Below are 20,409 nucleotides of genomic sequence, written 5' to 3'. Positions count from 1 at the left end.
TGGCAGAGCAGTACATGGGATCATAGGGGAAAAGCTTACAGGAAAAGGTTGGTGGAGTAGAAGATGTGATTTCCTTGAGGTCATGAAGACAAAGTTTAGGAGCCACAAAACAGAGGACAGACAAGAAGTCAAAAGAGGGGAGAAGTGGGAGCTGGAAGTAGGAGTTCATTGCTCTATATCATATCCAGCATGGCTGGAAGGTAGGTAGATGGGGATCTTGGTGCTCACTGAGCCAAATGAGAATGGAAAGGAGAGGATGGTGAAAAAAGAGCAGATGTGTCTGCCAAATATACACCTTGGGATTCTGAGAAAATGTTGGATAGGAACCCAGTTTCTGTAGTTTTTGAAAGAAGATAAAGTAACTGGAACGAAGAGAAAAAAATGCATCAAGACACTGAGATCAAAAAAGATGTCTGTCCTCAGCAGAAGAAAGGAAGAGGGTAGACTAGAACACCAATTAAGTTAATGCGAGATGGTTCAGGAGTAAAAAATATAGAAACCAGCTGTGGGAGGAAAAAAAGACTGTGGAATAGGAGACTACTCTTTGACAGAGCATAAGAGATATAAGAAAACATTGATCTGGCAGGAGGACAGAAAAAGATAGCAAGGCATCTGCAGCAGAAATTGAGTAGTTCTGCAGGGATTTGAATTGGATAGCTTGGATAAAATAGAACTTGGAATAGAGGTTTTAAAAGTGGGGTGTGTGACAGGGATTTCATAAAATGCAAGGGACAGAATATAGCTAAAATTGCAACAGAAACCTAGAGGAGGCAACAGAGCAAGAAGTGTGCAAAAACCGCCAGAGCAGCTAAAAAGAAACAAAAATTTCTGTGTCTCAACGTCTCTTATCTATACAAAACTGACTTGTTTCTCTCTAGCATGGTACCATACACAGAAAAATAGCTGTCACTTAATCTGTTACTAAATGAAGAGGCTTGAGGTGCTAGAACTAAATGTCTCAGACTTTCTACATATATATCCAACTGTAAGATATATTTTGATGTCACAGGGTGGGACTTTTCTTTTTGAAGAATAAGTAAATTCAAAAAATGTGGGCACAAAAAATCAGAAGAATTATGGGATCGAAAAGTCAAACCCTTACATACTTTAATTCATCTTGTTAGTGCTTGTACATGAAGATACGGTGTTCAAGGATTCAGGAAGAAACCTTGATTTTCTTGATCTTAACATGACAAAGTATTTTGCTGGAAAAACAGAACCTATTCATCAAAGTTTATGGACCATTGTGAAGTAGTTCAGAAAACAAATAAGGCTTTCCCTTTGGAAGCACGTGCAGGGAATACAGTCTTATCCCCAAGATACTGAGGGCAGGACTGACCTATGGCTAGTACACATGGCTTTTTACTTTATTATCACAGTTTCATGACTCTGGACTTGGTCAAGGCAATGCATGGCCCCCACAGCTTTCCTCCTTTGATTGGTTCTTTCAGTTCATAAGGCAAAACTCCTGAGTCAAGCAGAGAAGATCTGAAGAACAGTGTTGTGGCACAGAATATGAAACTCATTGTTAATTAGAGTCATGTCTAGGATTCACATCAGGGACAATAATCGTCTTATGCTTTATGCCAGAAGATCATCTCCATGGAAATCTGACAACTTCAGACGTGTCACTGCAAAGCTGTTGAACTTCTCGCACACTGTTAGACAGAGCTCACTAGGAATTCGGTCTTGCCCTCCATTTCTGCTTTCTTGTTATTTAGACAGCTCTCACTATAATATTCACGCTGTATGGACATATAAAACAGTGATTTTTAGGAAGTTCTGAAAACCCTTGTACCAGAAGTAAAAGGATCTTTACCAAAAACTTGAATAGTTACAAATTACATACATTGTAACACACTACAAGACAGCTGCTTTTTTTCCTCCTAGTCATCTTCAAACTGTAATAAACTAGAGGAGTCTGGGAAGAAAATGAGACCAGAGCTGTTTTTACAAGTGCTTTGGGATTTTTAATGGACAAAATGTACATAGGACTTCACCTTAACATGTAAGCTGAGCATTTCTTGAAGCACTAAGGATAAAATGGGAATAGACAAAAGAGATCACCTGAGACACATAAGCTCCAGATTTAACACAGTTTGAAAATTAGGTGCACTGGGGTAATGTTCCAAAACAGCTGCAAAGCCAGTCACCCTTGCAGGTGTTGGATACCTGCAGCTCCTTTTCTCCTTGTGTTTAATTTCCTGTTCATTACCCAATGCATGCTCTGTGCTCTTTTGCTCCAACATCTCTAGGAAATACCTGCCTACAAAACGAACCTTTTAAGACTCCTGACTTGTCCAAAAAATTTGATACCAGTAACAGAAGAAAAGAGAAAAATAATATAACACTCATCATTTTCAATGTCCTACAGCAAAATATTTTTCTTTAACAGCTGTATCCAGTTTTCATTCTTAGCTGTTATCTCCCCCTTCCTGATGTGCCTAACATAACAGACCTAAAATTTTTGTCTGATAACATGGATTTAGTTGCTGGAACTAATACTGTTTCCTTTCATGTGAGCTGTTCTAGCTAGCCTGGCTCTCTGGAGTTTTGCCTTCTGTTGCATACACTGCAGATTTTATCCCAGTCTTTATTGTTTGGCAGACTGTTGATTATTTTTTTTTTCTGTTATGGACTTCTTAATGGCAAAACCATTCCAGGAAAACATTTCAGAGAAAATGAATGAATTTGTAGAGAAACTACAACCAGTAGTTATAGTGTTACCCAGTACTACCCAGTAATTTGTATGGGCTGTGTCTTCAAAGAACATGACTTGCTTTTCCCCATTTGTTTAGAGGGCATATTTACTCAGAAGTTGTTTGGACTCCTTTCCAGCATGATGAAATTGATGAAGTTATTCTTTAGCTCTGTGAGATGATCTAGATTTTAAACAGCTAACAGAGCATGACTGGTCAAGATACAATTAGAACTTGCAAGCACATTCAACACTGTCAAATTAATTTTCACTTTTCTAACTTATGGTCTTGTTTTGTTTGTTTTCTTTTTTTTTTTTTTTCTTAGAGGTTATAAAACTTAGGGGATATTGAATACTAACACGTTGGTGTATTGGGTCTGGCTGAGATGAAATTCATTTTCCAATAGCAGACCTCACAGTGCTGTGCACTCCATTGGTACCTAGAAAGGCATTCCTAACATGCCAGTGTTTTGACTACAGCTGAACAACCCTGGCACAGCATTAGCTCTGTGTCTCCAACATTCCCCCCATCAAGGGGTTGGGGGTGGGCAAGATCCTGGGTGGGCAAGGTCCTGGGAGGGACACAACTGTGCCAGTTAAATTAACCAAAGGGATATTCCATGCCATACGATGTCAGCCCAGATATAAAAGCTAAGGAAAGGATGAGGAAGTGGAGGAATTTGACAGTGTTTGTCGTCTAGAGAAACCATTACGTATGTCGAAGCCCTCTTCCTGGGAAGTGACTAAACGTCGCTTGCTAATGGGAAGTAGAGAATAAACCCTTTTTTCCTCTTCACTTATGCATGCACGAAGTTTCATTTATGCTTTAGTAAACTGCCTTATCGAGTTGTTTTCCATCTTGTTTTCTCTCTCCCATTCAGCTGGGAAGGGGAGTGATAAGAGTGGCTTGGTGGGCATGTGGTGTCTGTCCAAGGTCAACACACCACTGTCCTTTTTGGCACCTGAACGGGGGCAAGAGAAAGGCAGTTATATCCATCTATCTATCTATCTATCTATCTATCTATTTATCTATCTATCTATCTATCTATCTATATTGAATGCTATAGTAATAGCAGTTATTGAGTAGCAAGCTCCTTTGCAGGACACGAGGTTTGTCAGCTGCACTGCTTATCTCCTTGTTCTGCTGAGTTTGGGAACATGTTAACACAAACAATGGCTCTGTGCTTTGCCCTTACATGACAGCCTGGTTATGTGGGGGAGAAAATATCTTCTGTGGGTGGTGAGGGAATACACCTCCCTCTCCCTGCCCAAGATTGATGTGAATGGGTTTATAATGCAGGCTCCCATGGTCATTGCTCATCCTTATTTAAGCTGCTTAATATTGTTAATAATAACTAATAAACTAATACTTTTGGCACACTATGGGATTTGTGGAATCTGGTGTCATCCTGGTGTTAGAGAAAACAAACTTTAAATATGGAGATATGGAAATGTGCCCTGAGGCATCCAGTTCCTGGGTGGCAGGGTGTGTGGAAGGATTTGGGCAGGTTCCTAGGGTGGTTATTACCTCCAGTTACCTGTGACTTTGCACCTGAACAGGTGACCAACACTGGCAAACTGACCCGTCAACTGAGGGAATGGTGCCTTGCCCACCCCAGAGAAAGCCAGCACCTTCTCTCCCTGTGCTGGAACCTGGCCTGTGCCTGCTGAGCCACTGTTCAGTACTCTCAGTGGGCTGTAGTTGAGGCAGGAACCAAATTGTATTTGAGGACACCATGGCTGAGACAGGGACACAAACCACAGCAATTACAGTACTCACACCAGTGGTGAAAACAAACAAATGGATAAGGCAAGCTAGAGGTCCATATCATTGATAGGAAAGGGAGGAAGAAGAAGGTGAAGGAGAAGACAAAGGAGAAGGAGAAGGAGAAATAGAATCAGGAGAGGAGAGGTCAGATGAAGAAGCTGGTCCTTCAACAAAGAAATTTGAAGAAGTGAGACAAATCAAACAAGAACCTGAAGTTACCCGTTCCTTGACCTCATCAGAGCTCTAAGATTTGCGGAAAGATTGCAGCCACCAGCCAGGTGATGCTGGGATAATGGCTGACAATCAGCAATTAGAAGGTCAGGAAGCCGCAACAGCTGAAATCCCTTGCTATAGGCGGGGAAATTGAAAGAGGGATTGGAAAAGAAGGAGAAATTTGCATCTCTGGAGATGGCCTCTCTAAAGTGTGAGGGCACAATATCCGTTTAAGGAAGATCTTGTGAATTGCCCAGGAAAGTGAATCAGTGCAGATGAAGTTATCCAGTACTTGAGAGAATTAGAAATCCTGGAAGTTGTCAATAGCAAACTAAAAAGTGATAATGTCGCTAAAGATCCAGAGAATGCCCCTTGCACAATGGCCATGGTGAGAAAGGTGGCTCAAAGTGCCCAAGAAGCACCATCATATAACAAGTTATCAGAAAACAAAAGAGGCTATGCTATATTTATTGATGGCAGCGTGGTATGAAACCATTGGAGATGGAAAGCTGCTGTGTGGAGCCCTACACAACAGCTGCTAAAGGAGAAGAGTCGTCAAACCTATTTGCAGAAGTGAAAGCCTTCCATCTAGCCCTAGAGATTGCTGAATGAGAAAAGTGGCCTGTATTCTGTCTCTACACCAACTCCTGGATGATAGCTAATGCCCTGTGGTGGTGGCTGCAGCAATGGAAGACCAACTGGCAACACAGGGGCAAACCCTTCTGGGCTGCTGCACTGGGGCAGGACATCGCTGCGCAGGTAGAAAACAACTCTGAATGTAAGTCATGTAGATGCACATGTACCCAAAAGTCGTGCCACTGAAGAACACCAGAACATTCTGGGACATAGTTCATGTTTTTCTGTGGGCATGAACCAGCTGAATCAGCTCATAAATGTGACCGTGGGAGCACTTCTGCGGTTTATTGGTGTAAGGGGTCAGCAAGTAGTGCAGTGAGACTCAAATGTAGGGGTAATAACTATAGACGGGCATTTGGACACTCAAGTAATGATTTCAGGGTTAATGGACATTATAATGGACATTATAAAATGGCTCAGGATTCAATATGCCTGTGAACACAGTATATGGATAAACCATCTTGAGACAATTATTTTTCTTGTGTAGTTGCAAATGCAGAATCAGTAAAAAGCACTTGAGTCTCCTGGGAGGGTTTGTGAAATAAAAAACTCTCACTGAGGAGTGTTTATACATCCAAATGATTCCACTGTCACATGAAAAACTGCTCAACACTGTGATTAAAGGCTTTCTCTCTGGTTGCAAGACAGTATGGTTTTCAACAGAATATTTACTTCACTGGGGCTGTTTTCATAGGCTATCACCAGGGAAAAATGTTCAGAGTTCAGTCTTTGTTAATGAAGATTTTGATCCTTTGTCAGGGAAGGAATGTGTCACAGACTCACGAACAAATAAATTTCTGTATTTAAAAAAATGAAGATTCTATTAAAAAAAAAAGTGAAAAAGCCAGCAATAACAATAGTTTTAAGCAAAAATTAACAGTGAGTTGACAAAGCAGGAGCTAAAGAGTCATTGTTGTATGTTAAATTTTTGCATATGATTACAACTAGCATGTTTATTGTATATTTTGACAAGTACTGAGCAAAAATACACATAATTAATAAACATGGATTTGAAAAGTCCAAATTCAATTTGTAATCAAATATGCATGAATGTGCATGCACTTAGTAGACACTAGTGGCATTTTCCTGTTCTGTCATAGTCCCATTTGATAAACATTAATAGACATTGATAACCATTAATATTTAAAGATTGATGACACACATTATGTCTGCAATAGTTCTTATTAAATTCTCAGGATAAAAATGTTTCCTGAAGTCAGGTAGGCCCAACATAAATCGGTACTGGAAGTATGTGTTAATGACTGCCTATATCTTAGACAGTTTCTAAGCTTTAAGGGGCTTCCTTTTTGGTACATGACTCTGGTTCACTTTAATCTTTCTAATGTGGCTGTAAATAGGTCATCAAAATCAATGTATTACATTTGTATAACAGATCCCCGCTCCTTTTTATTTCATGAAAGTAAGCTATAGCAATAAAGGAGAGGCCTGCCTGGCAGGAGTTTCCTTGTGCTGAACACAGCCACGTTGGTCAGCAATCACATCCCCACAGCCTCAGACAAGACACCTGTGGTGATTTTTTATCAGAACATTTGTTCTTTTCCAGATGTAGGGAGTAAGTGGTTCTTGTGAAAGGAGCAGTGCTTGCCATCACCCATTGAGGTCTAACGCAGGCAGACACAGCATGTACAACCTCATTTCTCACTGCTGTACTTCAGAGATATTTTTGTGGAAGACCCAGTGTGGAAGATCAGACCTAAGCACATTTTATCTCAAACATTCTGAGCATTGCTACAGGAAAGGTGTGATCAGAGGAGAGGATCCTGCAGAGGTGGGGCTGGGCTGTTCTGAGCCAACTTCCTGCTCCACCTTGAGACTCATTCTCAGCTTCCCCCTGCCAACTCATTTCCTGGAGAAGGGCTGGCTGTGCATGTGCTAACAAAGTGGTGTGAAAAATCTTCTTTACATAAGAGGTGTGCACCAGGTTAACTATAAAAGGCATGGATTGGGCCCCCTTGCTGTCTCTTTTCCAGTCTTTCTCTTTCACTATCATTGTTTGCCCCAGCTCTGGACCATCCCCACTGGCAGGTCCAGCAAGGAATCTAAGGACTGGTGATAATCTTTGTTCTCTCTCCCTTTTCTGTCTTCTGTTCTATTCCCTTGCTTTGCCTGAGCAAAACATGGCCCCTACTCCATACTGAAGTTTTTTATGGGAATGGGGAGTTTGTGGATGTGCGTTGTGTCTTTTGAGCCAGCACCTTTTGAGGAGCCTGTTGTGGGAGTTGGGAACTTAATGAAGTGCACCTTACAAAATTAAGGGCTACCACCTTTGTGGAAGTACATTGTAAGAATTTCAGGGTTAGCCAAGACCTTGTGAGTCAGAGTAAAAGCCTGAGAGTTCCCTGACACATGACTTTGTTCAGCCTGGAGGAGAATTTACAGTGAACATCACTTCCTCTCCCAGTGGGTTGTGACACCCAGACACCATGCTATTCCTTAGTCTTAACATACCATCTCTAAAGCCATGTCAGTGTGTGGTAACTTACATGATTAGTATGATAAGGAGCTGTGAGCAATTAATGTATTTTTCCAGAGAATTCACCCAAATGAGCATCTATTTTTGATACTTTTCATATCATCAGTTATCTGTTACAGTGGCAGACTTGGTATAATTTATATCTCCATACCAAGTTCTTTGCCAGTGCATCCAACTGTCAGCAGCATTTTGAGTTGTCAGAGAGTTACTGAAGGAGGAAAAGCTCTCTTACCTAACTGAGCTGCTGCCAGCATCAAGGTCTTGTGCTGTCACTGCACCTATAATGGTCCCCACAGGTGTGTCCTCATAGACTTCCATCGTGTACATGGGCTTGCTGAACACTGGAGGCTCATCCATGTCCAACACATTTATCTTCACAGTGGCAGTATCTTTGAATGGGCCCACTGAGTGAAATCGATGGTCAAGATGGAGATTGGAGGCCTCCACCTTAAAGGTGTATGCCTTTTTCGTTTCGAAGTCTAATGGCTGTAGGAAGAACAAAAGCAAAACATCAGATTTGACTAAAAATTAGACACTGCAAAATCACTTTAGCTGGATTAATCTGACAAAACTTAAGATGCCTTTAGTGTAAAACTAATCTCCTGAGCTAATCAATCATTTAGGTTTGTTTTGAAGTTCATCTTATGCTAAGGTGGTTTTTGAAATAGGCCAGATGAATCATAGTCAGGAAATTACTGCTTCTCCACATCAAAAAAATCAGGATGACTGGCATGGATGTAAACAGTTACACTGTAGATGTCTGAAGTTAAATGAGTGAGATTCATTTCTTGCAAATGAGCTGAGTGCAGGTTAGTCAGAGATTTGCATTCGCAACTCCAATGCACAGGCAATCATCTGTCTCTAGCTGATCCAGGTCCTTAAATAGAAGATTTTCTATTTTTCAGCAGGAAAAGCTTTCAGAAGACCATGACAGTGATGAAGACGAGCCCAAATGAAAGCTCTGATATATATCAATGAGTCAAACCAAACTTCAGGTATGACTTGGAATGTGAATTCTGACTTGATCTGAACCAAGCTTTCCTGGAAAATGTCGATCTTAGCAGTGAACTGATATTCATGCTGTGTGCTTGAGCTGTGTGTACTTTGCAAAATGCAGACTTTGGCTCTGTCTTATGATCCTAGGTGTAATTCATAGGGTCCTGAAGATGACACAGCAGCTTTTCTGTACTTATCTGGGGTTTTGATGGAATGTACCCTGCAATCAGGTTGTTTTGATGTGGGTTTCTGTCAATGCATATCAATTTAGTGCCTTTACTTCTAGAAAAGTAATCATCTCAAAACCCTTAATGCAGTCTTATGTAGTAGAAAAGATGCAGAAGTTTATTTTCATTTAAAGGGTTTATCTGCATTGGCTTTCGTGTTGTTTTTAATGTTGCTAACAAACCCTTCCCCTGATGTCTGGGTAACACTGGCACCTAGTGGTTTCTGCCTATAATTGTTAAGCTGGAAATTTTCTAACGGGAAATAATACGGTATCTGAAAAAAAGACCAGGTTTACATGTGTATGAACGAGAATATTTCAGTGTCTGTTAATTTTTCCCCAGTGTTTTCAGTCAGTTGTCACAGCCAGGATAGATTAAAATTCTTCCGTTTTCTGTCCTTATCACCGCAGGACATAGTTGACCAGATAACTGACTGGTGTAAATTGAAGTAGCTCCATTAAAATCAATTGAGTTACCTTGACTTGCATCAGCTGAACCGCTACCATAATGGTTATAAATCCTTATGAAAGACTTCATAATTTTAGTAGACTAGATGCTTGGTCTTTTTTTTTTTGAGCTGGGGACTTAAAATTAGCCATATAAATCTAAACATCATAGAAATAATCAGGCTTGAAAGTAATCCACTACCACACACAACTGTCCTCCGACAGACAAAATTACCAGAAAAGACAGTATGTGCTGCACCTCTGTCTGGACTGACAGAAAGAAGAAGAAACTAAGCCTGAGAAGAAACAGACAAAATTAAGTCTGGTAGATCTCATGTCCCAGTGGTGAAACCCTAAGATGTTGTCTTCACTAAAAACAGACATGTTGCTCCATTATCCAAATTTCTGCCACGCTGTGTTTTCATTTGCTATACTACTCGTGTGCACTGTTACTCATTGCCAAAACAATTTTACCCAAAAAAGTAGCCCCCCAACTCTTCTCCAGGCATTTATATAAATTGTTAACACTCTTTCAAAAAATATAATGAGGGGAGAAATCTGAAGTTTAAAGACTTAGTCTGGAGAAGAAAAATTTGGGGTTAAGCTAGAGATAAATGATGAAGACAGGGAAAGCAAGAAATCTAAGCTCCCACATAGGTAGTAATTCTGGGTAATACCATGTATGTATCTTTCATACCACCAAAACTGCATTAAAACTGTCCAGATTGGCTCCTGTAATACATCAGTATGTTTGCAGAGAGATGTATTAATGGAAAGAGCCATAATTCATGCAGTCCTTGCAGGCTGTCTTTCACCAAATTACTCTTCAAGGCAGTTATACCAGATCATGGTGCACGGCCAGTGCCCAGTCACCACATTTCATGATGCAAGGGGAACAGAAAGCAATAAGATTTCAAACAATTCTGGATATTGGTATGTTCAGACTGGCATATTTCACTGCACAGGTCCCCAGGAAGCTTTACTTCTCTATTTCCCAGCATTATGGGGAAATACTAAAGTATATTTTTAAAAAGAAAGTGTGATCCCAATAAGGGATAATATTTTTCCACTGTAACCTCAGAGCCACTTATCCTTTCTTTCTGTCCCTCTATGGGTCTGATGATAAATATAGTTAGGGGTTAAACAATATGCGGCCAGTGTAAAGCATGGATGGCAGTCAAAATAAGAAGAGACAGGCTGAAAGTGATGAGCCATCATGAGAGAAAGAAATCAGTGACAGACTCCCACAAAATAGCAGAAAGTCTTCAGTCTAAGTGAGGTTAAACAGCAACTGAAATGTATGGAGAGATGGGAAATGTTGCAAGTGGTAAACCTAGGACTTAATTTCAAACAGAAAAAAAAATTGTACAACATATCTCATGTAACAAGAGTATGGTTGTAATGTCTTGTGTGCATGGGGAGCTCATGCTACAATGTCCTGATCAATTCTGTTTTTTCCAGATTTGAACAGTTGGGCCATATAGATAGCATTGACAGTTTCAAATTTTGGCATTTGGATTGTCCAAAATTTGCCTGAAAACAGTAGAATTGAGTGTCTGCATAGCTCTCAGGCAAAACCTTGTTTTAAAGCACGTTAAAAAACCATTTTATTATATTTCCTTTTTTCAGTAGATATCACTCAAATCTGTCAAGGAAATCAGTGGTCCACACAGTATTCTAGCTGTATTAAAACCAAAAAAATCCAACAAACAAAAAAACCCCCCACCACCGTGTTTTGCTGGTACATAATAAATGTCTGAGAGTGTTCAGTCTCATTTTCATTTCTAATCTGGAATGCTGCTAAGGATACAAACACAGTAGAATGTTTGAATCATACAAAAAAACCCAAATCAATAATATTCTTGAAATGTCTTTCAATTAATCAGATTTTAATGGAATGATTTCACAGATCTATTCTTTTTTTAAATAACAAAGAGAAATGTTTATTTCTTCTATAAACATAACTACATGCGGAAGGTAAGTTTGAATAAGGCTTTTATTTTGCAGGAGAGTTTTTTTTTTTTTTTTTTTTTTTTCCTGCAGTTAACAGCATTTCTGGTAATATTAAGGCAATGCCTTATTAACTGTGAACTCTTCAATAACTGGAGTATTTCTAATTGATATTCTAAGTACCAGTGACAGAACAGATGTATTTGGCCCCCTCAACTTGTCCTCATCTGCTTTTTCCTATGTTGAGCTTACAAGCTGTTCTATATATTTGCCTAGTAAAGTGCTATCAGCGTATTCACACCTGTGCACAGCAAAGCCATTCCACACATCCCCAAATCAAACACATACTGACGAATCACTTTAACTTGCAACTCTGTAAGTACCATGAATGGACTAGGAGAGCACAAAACCAGCTTTGTATTAGAAATAAACATATTTTGAGATATTACTGTTTTCCACATTCAAGGCAGAAGTTAAGAAATGCTGCTATATAGATGCACCTATATCTAAAATTGTATATTAGATAAAGGGAGAGAGAGAAAGAGATTTAAAGAACTGAAAGAAAAAAAAGGTCTGAAAAATGTAATGAATTCTGATTATAATCACAACAAGGGTGGAAAAAGGACTACCCTGTCAGTTTGTTCTGGTTCACAAAGAGGCAGGACTGAAAACTCCAGAAATTTCTCCTTTTTATCCACACATAATAAACATGAGAGTATTGTTTCTTACAGAGGCTTTCACCTACAGTGATGGAAAAGCCATATTTTGGGATGAGATTTTAAGTCCCAGGACACAGATAGTTATGGATAGTAGGACTGGGTTGAGAGGAAGTGCATATTAACTTACGTTTGACTTCATACTAGTATTGTGCAATTGCAGAATAACTCTGGGTCACCTGTGCTGGTCTCAAAAGCTGGCAATATTTCCCCTTCAAATGGGTTGAGCATCTTTGCATTCTGTGAAATTTTGGCATAAGATAATTTGCTGTGCATTGACTCAGTTTCTGTACTGGAACATAACGTGCAGTTATGTTTCAGTAACTGCACTTCTGCACTGGATTTTAAATAGAAAAAGGAAATAACTGGTACTACAGAGCAGGTTCACTAAAGTCAGCTCTAGATCAACCAGGAGCATTCATTAATTAGAGTTTGAGAATGCAGAGAAAAGAATGAGATCCGTTGCGAGTATTTCAAAATTTAATGGGAAGTGGGAAAAATATATGTATGTTTTGTATCTGGAGAAGAGGAGAAGATGACCAGTGTCAGGGGTTTGCTGCTCTCAAGCATCTCACCCATTTCTGAAGGTGCTTTTCCCTGTTCCAGGAAAAAAACAAACCAAACAACTGTATCCACAAAGACTGAATGTCTCCTCTTCCTTACTTGTCCTGTTGTTCTTTGTGATTGTATCTGCACACAGCTCACCACTTTCTGCCTCTACCAAAGGAGTTAATATTGCCAGCTCTTCCTCGTCAAAGTGCACAACCACTACTCCCACAAACTCATGAGTTATGATCACAGGCAGACAGTCCCTGTGCTCATACTTGCAGAGCAAATTCCCTGCATTTGGAGAAAGAAGGGGTGGGGTGGGGTGTGATGAGCACTCTGTACAGTTTTGGTAGTAAAGCAAGTAGTAGCTTTAATGCAGTTGGCACTGAAGGATGCTGAGAGTTTGCCTTACTCTCGTGTGGTACAGGTGTTCTCAGATGGCTCTTACAGCAATGTCCCACAGCTACATGGGCTGTCCCACGGGCAAGACAACCGAGCTTAACCACCAATAAAAGCACTACTTGCTGACTGCACTTAAAGGCTTCTAAAATGTGGCTCCTGAGGTTAAAAAGAAGAACACAGTCCTAAAACCTACCTGCAGCTATTTGTTCTGTTCATTGTCCCCCCAGTTTCTGCTACTTTATCATCACTAAGGTTACTGTTTCTCATTGTGCAATGCTATGACATGATGGGATGTCATGGCCACAGCTTTGTCATCTGAGCAGTTAGTTTTAGTAGTGGTGCACAAGGTACAAAAAACAAGATGTGGCTGTCCCCTAAGCTTCCACTGAACCATGTGGAGAAGTTCACCCAGTATAGTGGGGCAGTGTAGGATCATACCAGGTGAAGCCTAGAAACAGTTGTTTTCCAAGGTTTCAATTAAACACTGCACAATTTAGTAAAGTGATGTCTTCACACAGAACAAGTTCAGTGCTTGAACCCTACTCAGTTTCTGGATTAGCACACGGTGAGCCAATTAAAAGCGTTCTGCACAAAATGGGCTTATTGTATAAACTCATCCTTGGTTTAATAAATTTAGTGCCAACTTCTCAGTGATGGTTGGAACCTTCTATCTTCCTTTACTGTTGTGCCTGGTCATTAAAGATTTCAAAATCAGTCGCTTGCCTGGGACTGGCACATCTGAGGCCACTGCGCTCTAGTATGAAGGAGATGGCCCCTTCTGTCACTGTGTTTCTTATAGCTTACACCCACTGTAGTTTCCTGACGATTCAGGTAGGATAGAAGACACTATATAAATATCAAATGCACAAAACATTGTGTTAAACAGCACCAGACAAGGGAGGGAATTATAATCCTATTCCTAACATAGGAATATTTTTACTCTTACAGAGAACTGTATACAGCGCTATCCTTATCCGGGTTTTGCCCCTTTTTTTAGGGATACTGTTTTCCTTTATTTTTTATTTTGAGAGAAAAAAAAAGTTATTACAGTATTAACCACACAGTGGTGCTACATGGCATTTGGATGATTTATTTAGCAGAATATAAGAAAAGGTATTTCATTTTTAATATCTGTAATTAGCACAAGAGTAGTAATAATCAGACTTATATTGGATTGTAGCACAAAAATAAATGAGCAAACAAAACAAATGATTTAAGATCTGCAACTTGTCTAGCTGTAGCTGTTCTTACCATTTAGCATCCCAGAAGCAGAGAATGGCCTTTTGCATCTGTCAACACACTTAGTGTGCTAAAAGGAACAGTTTAGACTGTGCAATTTTTTTCTCATCAAATGTATTTTCCACCAAAAATAAAGGTAGGCCAGGAGGGCTTCATTTTTATCAATTTTGTTATAGAAATCCCTCAATGTTGTTCTTCATAACAACAGACCAAAAGAGCATCTATGTAGTGATGGACAGTTTCTGGCTGCAAGAAGTTTTTCAGGGAAAATAAAAGCAAATTTTATAAATGGTTTTGAAATGGCTCGGCACTGAATTGCTGCAGCACTTACAGCACCAGAATATGTTATAATAGAGAAGAAAGCATAAACCTGTTTTTAAAGCATATAGCACTTTTTATTAGTCACTTTCTCTGTTTATTATTTATAATTCTTAATTGAACATGTAGGTCCTATTCATTCACCCACTGTCACTTAAAAAAAATACTTCAATACATACTTAAATATTTGCATAATCCTACAAGGTCAAATCAGTGTTTTGAACATCTCGCAGTGTAAAATTGCTTCTCTGCAGGCAAGTGAATAGTGCTGTTGTAGGCTTGTACTGTACAAGTAGCATGCATTTTAATAGGTGTCTATAGAATTGTGAGTGTCCAGCACTTCTGTAAATCTGAAAACTGCAACCCATGAAAGCACATTTATATTACTACAAGTGTAGAAGATATAAAAAGACAGCTGAGTGAACAATGTCTTTAAGAATCTGGATTGCTCTTGTTTAACCCAGGATCTAGCAAACAGCCTAAGTGGATGGATTTTGGATGATTCCAAAATGTCCTAAAACACTTGGATGATTTAAAGTTTTGTGAAAGGGATCTTTTCCCTGAGAAAAGTTTTGTGAAAGACAAAGTGTAGGGTCAGTATAAAGGCATTCTTTGTTGGAGGCCCTGTGTGTTTGGTTTATCTTCTTTCCACACTCCTGCATAGAACAAAACTGGTATTTCTTGATCTTCACATTCTCTCACTGTCCCCTCTCACTATGATGAAGATTAAAAGGTGTTAGGATTACAGTTTTTCCCCCATGTTCAGTGACAGAGACCTATCATTTACATTAGGCAACACTGATCAAAGTTCTAGTGTTGTAAAAGTTCCCTAGTCCAGATTATGCCCTGTCTTGTTGCTGGAAGGACTTAAATACAATGAGCACCTCTAAAGTATCTGAATATAGAAGTGGTCTTTTTTTTTTTTTTTTTTTTCACCTCTCTAATTTTCTTTCTGCATGCCCTAATGACAACCTCAAACTTTTCCTGAGTTGCCTGCCCATTTTTCCAAAGATGATATATCCTGTTTTTTCCCCTTAGTTCCTTCAAAAGCTCCCTGCCCACACAAGTCAGTTGTTTTGCCTGCTATCTCATCTTTAGGCACAGAGGGGCAACCTGCTTCTAATTCTTCAAGATTTCTGTCTTGAAGTATGTCTATCCTTCCTGGACCCCCTTGTTTTTAAGGGCTGTTTCCCAAGGTACTCTCTGATCAGCATCCTGAATAGGCTGAAGTTTTCCTTCCAGAAATTCAGTGTAGAGGTTTTGTTGATGGCTCTCCTTTCACCAAACATTGAAAACTCTATTATTTCATGGTCACTGTACCCCACACAGCCTCTGACCACCACATCTCCCACCAACATTTCTCTGTTTGTAAACAGAAGGGCTAGTGGAGCCCCACCCCTGGTTGGTGATTTGAAACATCCTCCAGCTGCTTATAGAATAATATATCCACCACTTCAACCTGCTTGGGAGGTCTGTAACAGACTCCCACCAGGATGTCTGCCTTGTTGACCTTCCCCCTGATCCTTACCCATAGGCACTCAACCTTATCACCATTGACCTCAAATTCTATTGTGTCAAGAGACTCCCCAATGTACAGAGCCACCCCACTGCCTCTCCTTCCTCACCTGTCCCTTCTGAAGAGCCTGTAGCCATCCATTGCAGCACTCCAGTCATGTGAGTCATCCCACCACATTTCTGTGATGGCAACTACATCATAGCTTTGCTGCTGTACCATGGCTTCTAGCTCCTCTTGTTTGTTGTCCATGCTGGGTGCATTGGTGTACATGCACTTCAGCTGGGCTGATTTCACCCCTGACTCTGATTTACAACCCTTAGGCTCATCTCTGGAGAGCCTGGTTTCATCCCCTTCCCCCTTTGAACTTAGTTTAAAGCCCTCTCAATCCGCCCTGCCAACTCATGGGCTAGAATCCTTTTGCCCTTGTTAGATAGATGGAGCCCATTTGACTCTAGCAGGCCTGGTGCCATAAAAGTTTCCCCATGACCGAAAAAACCAAAATTTTGCTCCACCTGCCCTTAAGCCACTTATTGATAACATGGCTTTTCCTGTTCCTTTTATCATTTGTTTCTGCTACTGAAGGAATTGAGATGAACACTGCCTGCATTTCTGTCCCATGAACCAATTGACCGAGAGCCTTGAAGTCCTCTTTAATTCCTCTGGCACCCTTCTCATCAACATCATCACTGCCAACCTGGACAACCAGTGGTGGGAAATATATACACTTAACCACAAGTATGGCAAATTCTAGTGTTGTGTACAAAACCAAGCAGAACAGATGAGGCTTAGGACTAATGGAAGGAGAACTGAATTATATCAAAAACCTGCTCTTGATGATCAAATATTAATTTTTTTAATGGTTCCCACTCATTGCAGTTTCCAACTGGCAGTGCATATGGAGGCATATGCAGCTGCTCAGCCTGACAGCTCCAGATGGACCCATTTTTGAGTCATCTGCATAGAGGGGAAAAAGGTGATCAGAAGGGTTTTTAAAAATGAAACAAAGTCTATAAATTCCCATTAGAAGGAAACAGTACACTCAAATTTTAGTCAGAAAAGAAGCAGGCTGTGAAGAGGTCAAAGATTTTATGTCTCATTGACAAATTACTTCCTGTGAGTATGGTGGTGTAGATGCTGAAAAGGTTAGCAGAGAAATTTTCCTGCTTTTTACGGCTGCTTGTGAGTGTCTCCTTTCTCACGCAAGCTAGCTGTAAACAGTGTAGAGGCTTTTGTAAACCAAGGCTTTATCTCACAGGTGCAAGACTTGTTATGAATAGTCTTGTTTTCCACACTGAAGAAAATATTTTGAAATAGGCGTTGTAGCATTCAGCAAATCAATCTGGGAGGCGGATAGTCAAAGACCCAATAATGTAATTTCTCTATTGCGAACCAAGTTACATAAATGAGGTGATAATTAATGAAATAATTCCATTTATCCTGGACTTGAATTCCATGTCGTTCTTCGCGCCGTCCCTGTGAACAACAGCAACATGATGGCTCCCGTTTTATTTCATTATAACTGGCAGAAGAGTCAGTGACTTGACATCATCTTGTCCTTTAATGCATCCATGGATAATTTACTATTTGCCAGGTCAGGAGGTTGAAGCCAGGACTTCCATTATGGGAATGAATATAGTGAAAATATAGATCTATGGTCAGAGCTGAGGGAAGTTACCTACCTACATTCTAAATTTTGTTAGAATTAAAGCTTCACTTTTCCTAAAGCTTTTCTTAATAATAATGTCCAGAACTCTTTCCTTCCCAGACTTTTGTGAAATGTTCAGCTAATAGTTTGGTGTTTTACAAAATTTACACCTTCAAGCCTGAGCTGTCTATAAAACATAACTGTGCCTTCCAAAATATGCTGGTGGTTCAGACTTCTTTCTACTGAATAAGTTGATCATTGGTGTATATGTAAATGCCTAGGCTCAAAAAATAACAGCTGGTTAAAATGTGACACTCCTTGTTTTGGATTCTTCCTACTGAGTGCTTTAATCACTAAATTCTAAGTGAAATGTGTCTTTTCCATCTTTGAAATTCATAAATTCAGTAATCTTCAATTTATTCTAGAGCACTAAAGCAACATGAACAGCTGAGATGCAGTGTGTTTCCTTTCTTAAGTATCTGATAATCAGCTGTTTGGGACACTATCATGAGACTGGTAGTAGGGCATGGGTGTCTGCAACCATTTGGTACTCTTCTACCCGGAATAAAAACTGTCCATCATAGTACTGTACAACAGATTCAATATTCAAATAGCAAACACAAAGTCAAAATTTTCAAAATAAAATGTTTATAAGTCAACATGAAATACAGCTTTTTCACTCCATGCTCTCAACTGAAATTGGTTCTTGTATGGCTTTAGGTAGAAAACTTCCCATAAAAGATAAATTGCACTTTCTAGATGGGATAAGAATTACTTCTTCACCATGACACTATTTATGAAACATCACACCTGATTGTAAGACTAAACAAAAGACTAAACTCCAATGCAAAGATCACAACTGTGGATTAAAATAGAGATATAAACTACTTATGTAGCACTACTATTGTGTGCTACTCATGACGTGAAACTGCACAATGTTTCACTCTCTTACCTGGTTTCTCACTTGAGTCATAGGCACATCCACCCATTGGTGCCACATACCTTTTTCAGTTTAATGACTCCTTCCTGGGTGTACTCATCTGTTGTGATGTCAAACAAGTTTCCTCCATCTCCTGGAACTATGTTGTACTCAATTTCTGCATTTTTCCCAAAATCAGGGTCCACAGCTCTGATCCGTCCAATAGCAGAACCAACGTGAGAGGTCTCAGGTACTTTTAAATGGAAGATACCTGTGACAAAGTGGTAGACAGTCATTCTTGGGATTTCTTGGTAATTAACACAGGATTTCTGATTAAAATCATGGAGCCTGTGCAAAATAAAAATATTTAAATAATCTTATTAAAATTAGGAGATGAAAACAACAAAGGTTTTGAAAAATCTATTTGTGTTTTACCTATTGATTTCCCCTGGATTCTAGATTTTTTTCCATTGCAATAGTAAAGCCCTTAGCATCTCTACATCTTGAGGTATCTATCTATATTTCTATCTTTAATTTTTCACGTGATTGACTCTCTTTTGAATTAAATTGTCTTTATAGATAGTACATGTTTATAAGCATTTTTCTTCCTTCTGTTTTTTTTTTTTTGAAAATATATTTATGACTTTCATAGTAGTTTAAAGGAAAATTCAGTGGGAAAAGTTTTCACGCATTTCTTTATAATTCAGTATTATAAACATGTGTACAACTCTTTATGGAAGGAAGATCTAGAGTATTGTTCATACCTGAGCCACCAGAGGGTGCTCTTACTAAAATTTCTGAGCTAAACAGTTTTTAGCTCAGAACACTATTACTTTCAGATTATTTACTACAAGTCATAATAAAAAAATAAAAACAAACCACCAAAAAAATTACACACACTTAAAATAAGTATTTCTACTGACATGTGAAGAGAAAATGGTTTCATTCAGGGGAACAGCCATGTTGAAAAATGCTAGACATAATAGAGCTAAAAGAAAAAGTCCAAAGTACTTTGAGGCAGCCTTGATTTTAGCAACAGCAGTAGCAGCACGCCTGGGTTTGTAACATGGTGCCCTGACTTATTTCACTGCTCCTGAGGTGCCCGTATTCCCTGCTTAGCTGCACCTCTCGCTGGAGTTGTTACTTTGCACTGCTGCAAGTGAACATCACCACGACCAGTATTTGCAGTGGGCAGGCAGTGCTCGCCTTTCTTCAAGCAACACTCTTTGCTGTCAAAACTGCCACCAACTTTTGGAGCTGGTTTTGAGCCCAGGATGTTTGATTCACTTCATCCTGTGCCTCAACAAAATGAGCCCCATCATTTTTTCTCCCTGGGTCCATTTTTTTTTCCTTGGGTCAATGTTCCACAGCTCTCACAGAGCAGCCCCTTCAGAAAACATCAGCAATGGCCTGCTTGGTTCTGCTACATGTGGCATGTAGGAGGAAATTTGCACCTCTTTTCAATAGTGTAGCAGGACAGCCATCTGTGACTATTGGGAGGCACATTAGGGCGATGTCTCAGAGATTTCCACCCAGCAGTGGTTCAGTCACACACCACAAAATGAGGCTCTGAGAAGCTGTATATTATCTAACAGCAGGATAGATGACTTTCGCATTCAGCTGCTGAATTTAACAGCAGACTCTGTTCCTTGTCGTTATCTCCTTACAATGCATGCT

General features: G+C 39.6%; 1 protein-coding gene across 3 annotated transcripts in view; it reads right to left on the bottom strand.

Moving 5' to 3' along the window:
* The window catches only part of LOC121674448 (cadherin-12), a 430,502-nt gene that overhangs the window by 32,384 nt on the left and 377,709 nt on the right, over positions 1-20,409 (bottom strand). For all 3 annotated transcript variants that reach the window (XM_042048820.1, XM_042048821.1, XM_042048822.1), the window contains 2 exons: positions 18,816-19,003; positions 8,042-8,295 (listed from right to left, as the gene is read on the bottom strand). In XM_042048820.1, the coding sequence (XP_041904754.1) occupies positions 8,042-8,295; positions 18,816-19,003 (442 nt within the window). The remainder of the gene's footprint in view (positions 1-8,041; positions 8,296-18,815; positions 19,004-20,409) is intronic.

The sequence above is a fragment of the Corvus kubaryi genome, unplaced genomic scaffold (assembly GCF_017639235.1).
Source record: "Corvus kubaryi isolate FWS band 111438036 unplaced genomic scaffold, C.kubaryi_AGA036_p1.0 68, whole genome shotgun sequence".
Classification (NCBI taxonomy): domain Eukaryota; kingdom Metazoa; phylum Chordata; class Aves; order Passeriformes; family Corvidae; genus Corvus; species Corvus kubaryi.
The sequence above is the reverse complement of the archived record's forward strand: the minus strand, read 5'-3'. Positions and strand labels throughout refer to the sequence as shown.